This window comes from Oncorhynchus clarkii, chromosome 1, assembly GCF_045791955.1.
Source record: "Oncorhynchus clarkii lewisi isolate Uvic-CL-2024 chromosome 1, UVic_Ocla_1.0, whole genome shotgun sequence".
NCBI classification, from domain to species: domain Eukaryota; kingdom Metazoa; phylum Chordata; class Actinopteri; order Salmoniformes; family Salmonidae; genus Oncorhynchus; species Oncorhynchus clarkii.
In genome coordinates, this window is record NC_092147.1 from 17278880 (window position 1) to 17294256 (window position 15377).

General features: G+C 43.1%; 1 protein-coding gene across 1 annotated transcript in view; it reads right to left on the reverse strand.

The window, feature by feature from the left end:
- The window catches only part of LOC139373147 (xyloside xylosyltransferase 1-like), a 67972-nt gene that overhangs the window by 20943 nt on the left and 31652 nt on the right, over positions 1–15377 (reverse strand). The window contains exon 4 of the mRNA XM_071113333.1: positions 12135–12267. Coding sequence (XP_070969434.1) covers positions 12135–12267 — 133 coding nt within the window. The remainder of the gene's footprint in view (positions 1–12134; positions 12268–15377) is intronic.

The following is a 15377-nucleotide window of genomic DNA, read 5'->3' on the forward strand; positions in this document are numbered from 1 at the left end:
ATGCATATTCTTGACCGTTTTTGAAAGAAAACAGACTCTGAAGTTTCAGAATCTGCAAAGATATTGTCTGTAAGTGCCCCAGAACTCATTCTACAGGCGAAACCAAGATGATGCAGCAACCAGGAAATGAGCAGAATTTCTGAAGCTCTGTTTTCCATTGTCTCCTTATATGGCTGTGATTGCGCAAGGAATGAGCCTACACTTTCTGTCGTTCCCCCAAGGTGTTAGCAGCATTGTGACGTATTTGTAGGCATATCATTGGAAGATTGACCATAAGAGACTACATTTTCCAAGTGTCCGCCTGGTGTCCTGCGTGGAATTCGGTGCGCAATTGCCAGCTGCTTGTACTTTTCCATTTGATTGAGGGGAGAAACCATGCTTCCAAGAACGATATATCAATGAAGAGATATGTGAAAAACACCTTGAGGATTGATTCTAAACAACGTTTGCCATGTTTTCAGTCGATATTATGGAGTTAATTTGGAAAAAAGTTCGCGTTTTGAGGACTGAATTTTCGGGTTTTTTTGGTAGCCAAATGTGATGTATAAAACGGAGCTATTTCTAATACACAAAGAATCTTTTTGGAAAAACTGAGCATCTGCTATCTAACTGAGAGTATCCTCATTGAAAACATCAGAAGTTCTTCAAAGGTAAATTATTTTATTTGAAGGCTTTTATGTTTTTGTTGAAATGTTGCGTGCTGGATGCTAACGCTAATGCTAACGCTAAATGCTACGCTAGCTAGCTACTTTTACACAAATTATTGTTTTCCTATGGTTGAGAAGCATATTTTGAAAATCTGAGATGACAGTGTTGTTTACAAAAGGCTAAGCTTGAGAGATGGCATATTTATTTCATTTCATTTGCGATTTTCATGAATAGTTAACGTTGCGTTATGGTAATGAGCTTGAGTCTGTATTCCTGATACCGGATCCGGGATGGGGAGATCAGAGAGGTTAACACAGTGTCCAAAGAAGGGCCAGAAGTATACAGAATGGTGTCATCTGCATAGAGGTGGATCAGAGACTCACCATCAGCAAGAGCGACATCATTGATGTATACAGAGAAGAGAGTCGGTCCAAGAATTGAACCCTGTGGCACCCCCATAGAGTCTGCCAGAGGCCCGGACAACAGACCCTCCGATTTGACACACTGAACTCTATCAGAGAAGTAGTTGGTTTAACCAGGCGAGGCAATCATTTGAGAAACCAAGGCTGTTGAGTCTGCCGATGAGGATGTGGTGATTGACAGAGTCGAAAGACTTGGCCAGGTCAATGAATACGGCTGCACAGTATTGTTTCTTATCGATGGCGGTTATGATATCGTTTAGGACCTTGAGCGTGGCTAAGGTGCACCCATGACCAGCTCTGAAACCAGACTGCATAGCGGAGAAGGTATGGTGGGATTCGAAATGGTCGGTAATTTGTTTGCTGACTTGGCTTTCGAAGACCTTAGAATGGCAGGGTAGGATAGATATAGGTCTGTAGCAGTTTGGGTCAAGAGTGTCCACCCCTTTGAAGAGGGGGATGACCGCAGCTGCTTTCCAATCTTTGGGAATCTCAGAAAGAGAGGTTGAACAGAAAGAGAGGTTGAACAGGCTAGTAATAGGGGTGGCAACAATTTCGGCAGATCATTTTAGAAAGAAAGGGTCCAGATTGTCTTGCCCGGCTGATTTGTAGGGGTCCAGGTTTTGCAGCTCTTTCAGAACATCAGCTGACTGGATTTGGGAGAAGGAGAAATGGGGAAGACTTGGGCGAGTTGCTGTGGGGGGTGCAGTGCTGTTGACCGGGGTAGGGGTAGCCAGGTGGAAAGCATGGCCAGCCGTAGAAAAATGCTTCTTGAAATTCTCAATAATAGTGGATTTATCGGTGGTGACAGTGTTTCCTATCTTCAGTGCAGTGGGCAGCTGGGTGTTCTTGTTCTCCATGGACTTTACAGTGTCCCAGAACTTTTTGAGTTTGTGTTGCAGGAAGCACATTTCTGCTTGAAAAAGCTAGCCTTGGCTTTTCTAACTGCCTGTGTATATTGGTTTCTAGCTTCCCTGAAAAGTTGCATATCACGGGAGCTGTTCGATGCTAATGCAGAACGCCATAGGATGTTTTTGTGTTGGTTAAGGGCAGTCAGGTCTGGAGAGAACCAAGGGCTATGTCTGTTCCTGGTTCTAAATTTCTTGAATGGGGCATGCTTATTTAAGATGGTGAGGAAGGCATTTAAAAAAAAAACAGGCATCCTCTGACGGGATGAGATCAATATCCTTCCAGGATACCCCGGCCAGGTTGATTAGAAAGGCCTGCTCGCTGAAGTGTTTCAGGTAGCGTTTGCCCATGATGAGTGGAGGTCGTTTGACCGCTGACCCATTACGGATGCAGGCAATGAGGCAGTGATCACTGAGATCTTGGTTGAAAACAGCAAACAAAAAAAACAAATATATATATATTTATATTTCATAAAACGGCATTAGCACTTACCCGTCCAGAAGTACGTCCTGTCCTTGCAGAAACAGCTTCTCAGCTCCTGTTTGAATCATAAAATCTGTCTTACTTTCAATTTTTCACTTTCACTTTAGACTTTGACTTCGCTTTTCCTGATTTATTTGTCATGATGTCTTCAATGAAATTGTTGAAAATACAACTTTCCAAAATACTGCTGCGCGTAACAAGCAACTCCTCTGATAGTCAAGGCGAGAATGGAGTTCGTTACACGTGCATTTACAAACAAGGAATGGTGGTCCAACCCAAAACCATTACATACTGGCGTTTACCTCAGCTCATTGGCTATCTACCCAGCTAGATTTCAAGAAGATCAGTGGTCATTGGGCGGAAATACAGTCAATCAACGAAACTTCGCTAAAATTATTGGTGCGCAAGGTGCTCGTTGCTCGTCGTCTTCAAATCAGTTCACTTCGGTCAATACTCCCCGCAAAAAAAAACAATGACGTTTGGCTGTGTTGCAAACATCCAGAGGAATGCACTGAAACCAACCATGACTAGATAAACGATTGTTTACCGTGTATAATTACGTCGAATGCTCCGTAAAAAAATGTTAGAGATGGAATTCACAGCACAAACGGGTTACAAAATGTTTCGATTTAGGCTATAAAAATGGATTTTATCAAAGAAAACGGCACTTCATTTGATCACTGGGACCCTCAGGAAGAGAAATAAGAGCAATATATCAGAATGTAAGCCATAATTTTACCTTCAGATGTGTATGTGTAAAAACTGTCATGGCGGAAAATGTTTTTGTTGTTGATTGCTTCTCCCAAATTTGGACTCATCAGACCAAAGGACAGATTTCCACTGGTCTAATGTCCATGGCTCGTGTATCTTGGCCCAAGCAAGTCTCTTCATCTTATTGGTGTCCTTTAGTAGTTGTTTCTTTGCATCAATACGAACATGAAGGCCTGATTCACGCAGTCTCCTCTGAACAGTTGATGTTGAGATGTGTCTGTTACTTGAACTCTGAATCATTTATTTGGGCTACAATTTCTGAGGCTGGTAGCTGTAATTAACTTATCCCCTGCAGCAGAAGTAACTCTGGGTCTTCCTTTCCTGTGGCGGTCCTCATTAGAACCGGTTTCATCATAACGCTTGATGGTTTTTGCGACTGCACACACTTTCAAAGTTCTTGAATGACAGACCTTCATGTCTTAAAGTAATGATGGACTGTCGTTTCTCTTTGCTTATTTGAGCTGTTCTTGCCATAATATGGACTTGGTATTTTACCAAATAGGGCTATCTTCTTTATACCACCCCTACCTTGTCACACCACAACGGATTGCCTCAAACACATTAAGAAGGAAAGAAATAATACAAATGAACTTTTAATAAGGCACACCTGTTAATTAAAACGCATTTCAGGTGACTACCTCATGAAGCTGGTTGAGAGAATGCCAAGAGTGTGCAAAGCTGTCATCAAATAAAATAGTTGGTTACTGTCACGCCCTGACCTTAGAGAGCCGTTTTATTTCTCTATTTGGTTAGGTCAGGGTGTGATGTGGGGTGGGCATTCTATGTTTTGTTTTCTATGTTTCTTTATTTCTATGTTTTGGCCGTGTATGGTTCTCAATCAGGGACAGCAGTCTATCGTTGGGAATCATACTTAGGTAGCCCTTTTTCCCTCCTTTCAGTGTGGGTAGTTGTCTTTGTTAGGAGCACTATAACCTTTGTAAGCTTTACGGTCGTTTTTGTTATTTCTTGTTTTGTTGGTGACATTTTAACAAATAAAGAAAATGTACGCTCACCATGCTGCACCTTGGTCTCATTCCGACGACGGCCGTGACAGGTTACTACATGATTCCATATGTGTTATTTCATAGTTTTGATGTCTTCACTATTACTCTACAATGAAGAAAATAGTACACCTTATTTTTTTTTTACTTGAACGAGTAGTTGTGTCCAAACTTTTGACTGGTACTGTATATCCCAATGCCCCAGGGCAGTGGTTGTGGACATTGTCCTGTGTAGGGTGCAGTCTTTCGGATGGAATGTTAAACGGGTGTCCTGACTCTCTGTGTCCATTAAAGCTCCCAATTGCACTTATTGTAAGAGTAGGGATGTTAACAACGGTATCCTGGCTAAATTCTCAATCTGGCCCTCTTACCATCATGTCCACCTAATCATCCCAGCTTCCATTTGGCTCATTCATCCCCCCTCCATTCCCCTGTAACTATTCCCCAAGTCATTGATGTAAATGAGAATGTGTTCTCAGTCACCTGGTAAAATAAGGGTAAAAGGGTCTGGGTCTTTATTGATTAATTGTCTGTCTTTCTTTGCCTTTGAGACTGGCCAACTTGTCCCTCAAGTACTCTACTTGGTACATGAGTAGGTCATGATTAAGAACAGCTCAGTGACATCTGTGGTCCTTCTATGAACTCTGTTTCAGCACCAGACCTAGCCTATTTCATTCTACCAGATCCTCTCAATCTGGCCTCAAAGTGCTCCTCAACCCGCCTACCAGAAGTGCCAAGTCACGGCGCTCTCATCTGCGGTTTCTTTGTGAGCTCACAGTAAGCTGCCAGGCTGTGGTGTGAAGCCTCCTGAAAAGAACATCAGGAACGAGCTGTACCCCTCCTCAACCAAATCTGCCTTCCACATTGTTCAGAGCCGGGAACAACCTGATTTTACACAGCAGATTAAACACTGAATCGGAGATGGGGAATAATTTTCCCGCTGTTCCCTGCATTGCAGAGGTGTTTTGGAGATTGTGCAGGTATAGCAAAAAGTGTTTCAATAAAGATAAAGAAATGGGGATTTAAAGAGTTCATACTTGGTAGGTGAAAACTCCCGCACCTCTACCAAAACATTCAAACTATATTCCAAAACCAATTATCCTTTGACGACGTGAAGTAAAAAAAACAAGACCCCCTTCAGAAAGAAAAAAACACTACATTTGGATTTATTCAGAAAAAGGCCAATGGGGCATGTAATAAGAGAGTCAACTACTTGGTAGGTAAAAACTTCAGCCTATACCTCATGTGACACGTTCACATTCAATTATGTACCAACCCACTCATAAGGAAATGACACCTTGGTACAGAAAGAACCCCTCAACCAAACAGCCTACATATTATGAGCCTATGCCCTTAAATCACATAGGCCTGTGTGTCATCTCTGACACACAAGTATAATTACAGGCAGGTATGTCTTATTTCTCAGACTGAGACAGCCCGTTCACTGTGCAGTGAGGAAAACAGATTTTTAAGACTCTAATCAGATACTAATGATTATTTCACTCATATGATGACTAAGGAAGATAAGTGGGTGCTGTGTAGAGTCATATTCTGTGTCAAGAACATTTTTAGGAAATGAGACATGAGATAAATGGCCCACAATTGGGCTCAATCAGTATTACTTTCTAACAGGCTTTTACTAGGACGTTTTACTGAAGATGTCCACTGTCAGACCAAGTGGCCTAGAGTAAACCAGATCTTGCTGCAACCAGAAAGTAATACAGGTGGGTGTACAGTCTTGTAGTTATTGTCACTCTTTGGTACACAGTGGTCTGACATTTCTCTGTCTATGTCTGGCTGTACATGTAGGTGTTATGCAAGAGGGGCAGCTGGGTTTTAAAACATTAAGGATGCAGCTGTGGAAGAAAAAGGAAGAGCATCTTCACCTATAATAAACATTTAATTGAAAGGACGTGTTGTGAATGTGGCCGAGGATGGCTGTGCGCTCCTGCATAATGCTGCCTCCATTAGCAATAAAAAAGATGAGGAGCAGAGCGCTTTCTCAGTCCTCTCCACTCAGCACGGAGAGCACTCGAGGAGGAGAGTAGTTAACAAACACACACACAAACCCACACACACACTGCTTTTCATTCACAAAAGCCTTTGCACGTACAGACTATACAGACTACAGACTATATTTATATGTTTGCATTATCATGTGAAGTGTACAACAACTTGAAACTTAAACTATGAATGACACTAACATTAATATTCCCACTGTATACCTATCTGTAATACTGAAAAAACATTCCACAATCACATCATTAATGTTTGCTGCCTACTACAGTTACTGAGTATTTAAGAGCTGCAGTTAAGTTGACATTTAAAACGGTTAAGGTAAGAGTAAAGGTAAGTGTAAAGGTAGGGGTTAAAGTTAAGGGAAAGGAAAGGAAAGAGGAAGGGGGATACCTAGTCAGTTGTACAACAATTCCTTCAACTGAAATGTGTCTTTCCGCATTTAGGTTAGGGTAGGGATGTCCCAAGGATTCCGGATTGCACTAACCTTTATTTCCCACAATTTTAACTGACTTGTTTTACGGACTGATTCTACTTCAGCCTGTTGAGCTATGATGCCCCCCTACATTGGACAAACAGACTGGCAGGGTAAGTTATCCCTTCATCAATGGTGCGAGTACGTACAGGGTCTTGACGTGGGTCCTCTGGGGGATTACGTTAAACTCCAGAGGCCGGTGGGACTGGTAAGTGACGTGAACACTTGTCTGTGTGTGTAACATCCAGGCATGGAGCAGTTCTTCGAGGCCCAGCGAGTGGCTACGGTGGGGGCAGAGATGAGAATCTGTTGGAGAAACTGGAGCCCTCCGCGACCTGGGCAGAAAGCTAAGGTTGCGACTGTAATCGCGTCATCTGAAATATAAACCCTCTGCTCTGGCCAGTGCAGACAGCATCCCTATTGAAAAATCACTGCATAGAGCCAGTGTTAGAACGATAAACTCTATGTTGACTTTGGTGTCACCAGAAGAGAGGACCAGTGAGCCAAGCACAGGATAGACAAGGCTGGTGTCTTCACTTCAGAGGGGTACAGACAAGGGGACACATACATGAGACAACAGACAAGTGACAAAAAAAATACACTACAAATGTTTCCTGTAGGCTGGATTGTGGTGTTGTTGTGCTGATTGTATTGTATGTTTTTAAAATGTTGTAATGCTGTATTGAATGTTTTAAAAATGTTGTATTGATTGCTGCTGCCTTCTTGGCCAGGTCTCCCTTGCAAAAAATACTGTTTCAATGGGATTTTCCTGGTTAAATAAAGGTTAAATAAAATTATACCCATCTCCCCATCCTTCAACAAGCGACTGCTTGAGTACACTGAGTGGCCAGATACAGTATGAACTGCCGTACGCTGCCTATACCAGTTGTGTTGACATCACTAGAGATTCGCAAAATGCTTTGCGTTTGATAAGGACTTCAGTTGCTCAGGAGGGAAAAGTGCTCTGTAGTGTAAAATAGTACTATTAGCCAGCCAATTTACATTTATGTAAATGTGCGGGTCATGAGTTTCTGCTAAGATTAAAATATTGAGCAGCGAAAATAGGACATTCATCTTGTCTACACAACCTTCTGGAGAGTGAATATTGAGCAGTGAAAATAGGACATTCATCTTGACTACACAACCTTCTGGAGAGTGAATATTGAGAAAAAACTTTTCCTGAAAGCACACGCAAGATTGATGATATGCAAGTCCAACTAAATTGGATTATTTCCCAGGCTTTTTATTTCTTTCACAAAAGGTGTCTTGTTAAACTTTTTTTCAAAGTCTTGCAGAGATGAATTTGCTTCTGATGTGGAGAAGAGTGGGATAACAAAAGACTGTCAATGAAGTCCTTTTCCTCTCTAGACTGAGACTACCCCCTCTGACACTTGGGCCTGGGTAGGAATAAGAGCAGAGTGATGCTGTGTACTTATACTTCTCATTAACTGCATAGAAAGTTCTAAGAAAAATCCTGGAAGAGGCACAGAACACACTGCCCATGCACCGGTCCTGTGCATCCATCTCCATAGCATTTGTACTCAATGAAGGAGAGGGAGATGTGATCTCTAGCCAAAAGTGAGAGGGGTTAGTTAGCAAAACATTGCCTAAGTATACAATGCTAGAGCTGAAGACACTCAAGTTCACTCCATCTTCGTTTCATGCACACTCACTCACACACAGTCATTGATGTACACTCCCTCCCTCTAAAATCTACAAGACTTCCAGACTTGTTTGTTTATAGCAGTAAGCAGATGCTCCACATCCCTTAACTGTGAGCATGGCCCAGTCTCTCACACACACACACACACACACACACACACACACACACACACACACACACACACACACACACACACACACACACACACACACACACACACACACACACACACACACACACACACACACACACACACACACACACACACACAATGTCCTGTTTTGATGCAGGACCCGGGTGGAAAACAATGCTGCAGTCTAAACGGGCCAGTGGTATTTGTGTTGGTGGCTGTGAATGGGATGTTACAATCAGGCCAGGAACAAAGGCTTGGAATGAAGGAGCCCAGAGCCCAGGCTCACTCCCACACAGCTCTGGAGCAAGTCCAACAACATACCACCTTTATCTACCGGACCACTGATCAGATTTGCAGTGAAGTAAAATATTAAATCATTTTATGTAAATAGCAGGAACACCTATGATAAATCTCTTTATACAACCATATTGCATCATCTCTTATGGAGCACAGCCCACGCATACACGTGGCTCTGTTAACTTCAAATGCCCAACGAATTGAGGCTGTTCTGAGGGCAAGGGGGGTGCAACTCAATATTAGGAAGGTGTTCCTCAAAATGCACACTACCGTGCTCCGAGCATGCAAATTGAAGTACGGGAGGCTCGGAATATGAGTCCAAAACAAAGTATGCGAAACGTAGTATGTAGGCCACTGTTCGAATGCATACTTTGTTTGTACATACTTTGAAGCATGCATCGATGCAAGCGTCAACAGAAAGTATGCAAAGAAATATGGGTCAACCACGTTAAACAATTACGCACATTTTCATGAAATCAATGGTGGCCATTATTTGAGCTGAAGCGAGAGAAAATACACTCAGACTTCAGAATGAAATGTTGCCTATTCACATATCACATGTTGCCAGACTACAATATTTTAGCTTGATATGATAATATATACATACTGTGTTCATTTTGGCATGGTTACCTGCCTACAATACCCACTGTAGGTCGCAAGCCCATAGTAAATCAATAGAGCTAACTGGCTAGCTACTACTGTTCCCTAGTGAGATAGCTAGCTAGCTAACAATTATTTGTGGCTAACTACCCACGAAGAATTGACATCTACCTTGGATAACATTGGTTTTAGGTCATTTTTGCCTGTTATACTATCTGGTCAGCGACATTCACATATAGCTAGCTGATAGTTATGAAGTAAAATTTTTTGCTTTGTGTATATCTTGTTTCGTCTCCATTGTTGCCATTGTCCTGGCTGGAAGAAGGTTCAGTGAATGGGGAGATGCGGCGGAGGTCATACAGTAGAGGGAGTGGGAGTGCTTCTCAAATGTAATGTTTTATGCGTTCTTCACACTCTCGTCCTCACAAGAACGTACTGAAGAGAACGTCCTCGGAGAATGCACTTGGAGCATGAGAGTGTGGAGCACGGCAATATGCATAGAGAAACACCCTCAGTGTACACTATACACTGCATTAGGTACTGGTGAGCCTCTCCCTACTCTGTATTATACTTTTGTATGTGGGTTCCAGGGCCATTGACACACACTGCCTCCCTCCCTCCAGCCCAAGATACAGGGGGAGAAGGGAGGATGTTCAGAGTGGAATCACATATTAAATAATCTTATTGGATGAAATTCACAGCACTGTGTTCTGGGAGCCTGCTTCTCCTTAGGCAGCATCCATCAATGCTTATATCAGTTTGTCTCAGACATTTCAAGCTAACATTTCTACACTACTTTCTTTAAAAATATATTTTTGTAATTTAGCAGACGCTCTTATCCAGAGCGACTGACAGGAGCAATTAGGGTTAAGTGCCTTGCTCAAGGGCACATTGACAGAACCTGTCAGTTACTGGCCCAACACTCTTAAATCGCTAGGCTTCCTGCCCCCAATGATTTTCTAACGCCTTACTTCACTCACATAATAACGGTAAATGGGGCATTCTATAGGGAACACTCACTGACTCAACATACACTGACTAAAGGATGTTTACGGCTTTTTACGGGATGTGCGGGTATGCACATTTCTGAAGCGTGATACATCTGTTTTGGTAGGGGGTAAAACAATTGGCTAAGTACTGTGTATTCCCTCTCCAGCTACAGCGTCTGGAAAGAGGGGAAGGAGGGAGGGAGGGATAGAAGAGATGGAGGGATAGAAGAGATGGAAGAAAGGAGAGCGAGGGAAGGAGAGGGGTAGAAAACAAAACCATGAGCTTAGACTATTAGCCGTCTCTAGTACCACCTAGGGGAGATGGTGTCTATGGCATGTTTAAAGTTGTTGCCGGCTGGTTTACACAGTGTGAACGAACAGTTAACAGATTTACTCAAGTCAAAGGAGACTAAGCAATATGAGGCGAGTCTGAATCAGTTGTTATGAGACAGATGTATTCTGGCTACATCAGAGTAGTTGAACCTATTTAGAAAAGCGTTGTGAAACTACCCCAGAGCGTGTTGATGATGACAACATTTGTGTAACTATAAATTATAAATACATTTTCTGTTTGATCAAAAACATTGTCTCTCTGCTTGCCTCCTAAGTATTACAGAGGAGCCTGTTTATCTTAGTGCAACTGTTCAAATAGTTTCCCCTGCAAACACACAATTTTATGGCAGAGCTACTTACTGTGGGATTAAGGTGAGAAGATAAATATGATACGGAAAAGTAATTTAGCAGTGGATGTGGACACTGGACACACACATACACACACACACACAAATTGGATTCTTCCGAGAACCATAGGCTCTTGTGGTTTTGCCAAAGATGTGATTTGGCATCTTAAATCACAAGATGTGTTTTATACTAATTACCTCTGACTTCATATAAGCCATCTCTCCTCTACAGGGTCTACAGGGTTTCATGGAGCATGAGTTTTGAGCCTGCAGGCAGGCTGATGTGATGAGCTTGGATAAGAGCAGAGGAAAGTGGAGGAGAGACGTAGAGGATAGTGGAGGGGGGAGAGGAGAACACAGCGACAGCCTGCTGGAATGGGAACTGTCCTCCAGTGAACAGAGGCAGCACTGATGAGCACAGGAGCACAGTGCTTCCTGTTGTTGCAGCCTAAAAAACACTGACCTTCAGAATGTCATATCATAAACACACGTGTATCGTGCACACACACGTTTCCTTTTGCCGCTCACGTCCGTCCCCCTCCCCGACTCGCCCATCTCCAACCTCCTCCTCAGCAAGACTCTCCACACATCTGTCTCTCCCAACGTCCCTCATCACTTCCCCTTTCCATATGGACAACGCTCGACAGCAGGGCTCTGAGCGAACTTCCTCTCTGCCAGCTCCTGTCACTGTCACTTTGGTGGGAACGCACAGCAAGGGAGCACTCAGAACTCAAAAGAGGCCCTGTCAATTTCAGCTTTTAGAGTGCCCCACTTTCAACAGACTAGCATTGACTGACCACAAGAACATATCGACAAGTTCTGCCTCTCTGCCACTCAAAGCAATGTGCTTCAGCGGTTCAGGTCTGCTCTCATGTCTCAAATAGTACTGTGATGTTGTTTGTCACGGTTTAAGAAATAGATTTTAGTGATGGTAAATGGTCTTAGTTTTTTGTGGCAGTGAAACAAATGGTTAAATAACACACTGTGATCCTTTCCAACCCCACGAGTCCTCATGTTTAATGTGTGCACGCACGTGTGTGTGTTGAATACCTGTATACCGGCTGCATCTCTCGGGCGATGCCGATCACAGCTCCGGGAGGGAATCGATCAAACTCCAGAAACAGCTCCCTGATGTTGCTCCTGTACTTCAGATCCAGGTCCAGCTGTACAATGCGCTGCAGATCTGAAACAGAGTTAAAAACATAACTCAGAAATGAACACTTCTTGATAGCACCTGTTGAGTAGCAGATTATTTTGGCTATACATCATATCGGCTAAGAATATCAGCTATTAATGCTGAGAGATCAGTGCTTTTTCAAGTCTGTTCTGGTTCAATTATGCAAAAATAATCACGGTTTCCGAATTTAAAAAACTATAATTTATTTAATTAAATACACTATGTATTGTGTGTTGAATGCTGTAACACAGAATAAAAAATAAAAGTCCCATGATGGTAGTGACTGCCCATTACTGCCTATCACTTATTAGCAATAATTTATTTACATAACTTTTTTTAAATTTTTTTTATTTTATTTATTTTACCCCTTTTTCTCCCCAATTTCGTGGTATCCAATTGTTGTAGTAGCTACTATCTTGTCTCATCGCTACAACTCCCGTACGGGCGAGGGAGAGACGAAGGTTGAAAGTCATGCGTCCTCCGATACACAACCCAACCAAGCCGCACTGCTTCTTAACACAGCGCGCATCCAACCCGGAAGCCAGCCGCACCTATGTGTCGGAGGAAACACTGTGTACCTGGCCACCTTGGTTAGCGCGCACTGCGCCCGGCCCGCCACAGGAGTCGCTGGTGCGCGATGAGACAAGGACACCCCTACCGACTAAGCTCTCCCTAACTCGGACGACGCTAGGCCAATTGTGCGTCGCCCCACGGACCTCCCGGTCGCGGCCGGTTACGACAGCCGAGGCGCGAACCAAGGGACTCTGATGGCACAGCTGGCGCCACCCGGGAGGCCTATTTACATTACTTTAATAAAATATTTCAGGTGTATATTACATTTTATTAATTTGATGACTTTATTATTTCATTCCAAGTCATCATCTATATAGAGCTGCTGCCTATGCTGTCTGATAAAATCACTATTTTAGTCGTTTTTCAAAGTAAATAAGGCATTTTATGACAGCTGAATACCAACTATCAATCACTCAGATCCTGTATTTTTTTAGTTTGAGATACCTCACGAAGCAACTGCTCTCTGTCCCTCTCGATCACGCATTCTTCGGTCTCTTTTTGTCACTTTCTTGGACTACTGCGGATTGGGTTTTTGAGCCACCTGTGTACGTGGTCTAGATCATTTTTGGGAGATCCATTGAGAGTGTATCTAGATAATTTTCTTGTACTTTCAAATTACTATTTTACTATTCCACTCGTTAACTGTATTATAAAATATATGAAACTGTGAGTAACATCTGTAGTTCGAGATGCCAAGACCCAAGGCATGGTTTTCAGATTGACACCGATTGATACTGCTCTGTTGGTCAACTGAGATAAGCACAGTATTGTGTCCATTGCACCTTAAGTATACCCTAACCTTTCACTGCCATGCCAACCAGCAAAACACAGGAAGGTGGAACAATGAACAGATGAGTCTCTCCTGGTAACTGGGGTGACTACAGCTGCATTTACACAGGCAGCCCAATTCTGATAATTTCCACAATAATTGGCAAAAGAGCTGATCTGATTAGTCAAAAGACCAATTATTAAAAAAAAAAAGATCTGATTGGGCTGCCTGTGTAAACGCAGCCTAAGTGTCTATAGAGTGTTAAAAGTACAAGTAATCGCTGCCTAAGTCAAGCAAGACAAACCATGCGATTTCAGTTAACAAGAAACTGTTTTCCAGCTTCTTGATATCAGACAGTGGCATGCACTTTAATCAAACGTGTCTCTGTCCCAATCTCAGAGTTGAGGTCACAATGGAGCTCGGGGCCCCTGGCCTGGAGAGGCCAGACTGCACAGACAATGGGCCTGCATATGGAAAAGGGAAAACAAGTGGCCTAAACTAAGCCTGTTGAAACCAGAACAATGCTGGGCTAGAGCGGGGTCTCCACAGAGGCTTTGGCCAGAGAGATATTTTAGGGCCGGTCTCTGTCCAAACAAGCAGCGGAAACTAAACTCAGCAGAGATGGTCAGCCGTTTTCTCCCCTGCTATTTAAAGGGGCAATCTGCAGTTGCTAAATACATTTGTGGACTTAAATCAATGATATGTACCCATTGATTCTTGATGAATATAACTTAGAAATGCCTCATGAGCATACTGTCAATTGTTGTACCCCATCAGAACCCAAAATAAGCTTGTTTTACTCCAATGTTTATAAACAAAGAAAATGTAAACACACACGGTATAGCCTCAAAACATGGTTAAAACTATCATTTTGATATCATGGATGTTCAGTCCTTGTATCTATAGCTCTATGAATTTGAGAGCTGTTACATTTCTCCAGCCCCATCACAGTTTTTTCGCTAAACAGTGGTGGGGAAAACCCTTACTTTTTTCAACTTCGGATTGACTCTTTAAACAAGGCAGTCCCCTTTACAATGCCTTCATGAGGTAGAGTGGTGGAGCGTCATCCCCCGACCGGCGAACGCTGACTTTGTTTGTTCTGAGGGGGCTTTAGACGGCCTGCTTTGGGACAGGGGAAAGCAGGAAGAGTCTTTGGCTGATACAACATTGGGCTGAGCTATGATATAACCACATAAAGCATAAAAAGACCACAGGGGCAAAGAGTCACATTTACTCACACTCTTCCATTGCCGCTTCGCTTAACCATCATTGACTGCTATTATGACACCATTTAATGCTGACAGGCAATGCAGAATCACCTTAAAAACAAACGTGATTTCAAATCAAATTCTCTATTAATACTGATGGAGGAATGCAGGGTGACATTTTACCATTCTGGAAGAGCTGGGGGCTCTCTGGCTGGTGCCTCGGGTAACGTTACAGTGGAGGATAACAGAGCGTTTGTGCTCGGCCAACTCGGATTAATTTCAGTCGGCCTCGTTTCCCCGGTGGAAGAGACCAATTCCCAGAACTATAGGGGTCACAGCAGGGTTCACCGCCACGGCCCACCTCCGGCGCCCAGCCGAGCGTCTCCATGGACCAGGCCTCGGCGGGCCATGTTGACTGCTTTGTTTAATCATGCCTTCAGAGAACATTATGTCTGAGGAAAGTAGGCGGCATTAAAGGGGGGCTTGGGGTTTGGGAGGGAGGAGACTTGGTCTTCTACTAAAGCCTTTTCTTATTTGAAAGAAAATATGTCAGGTGTGGTCACCTG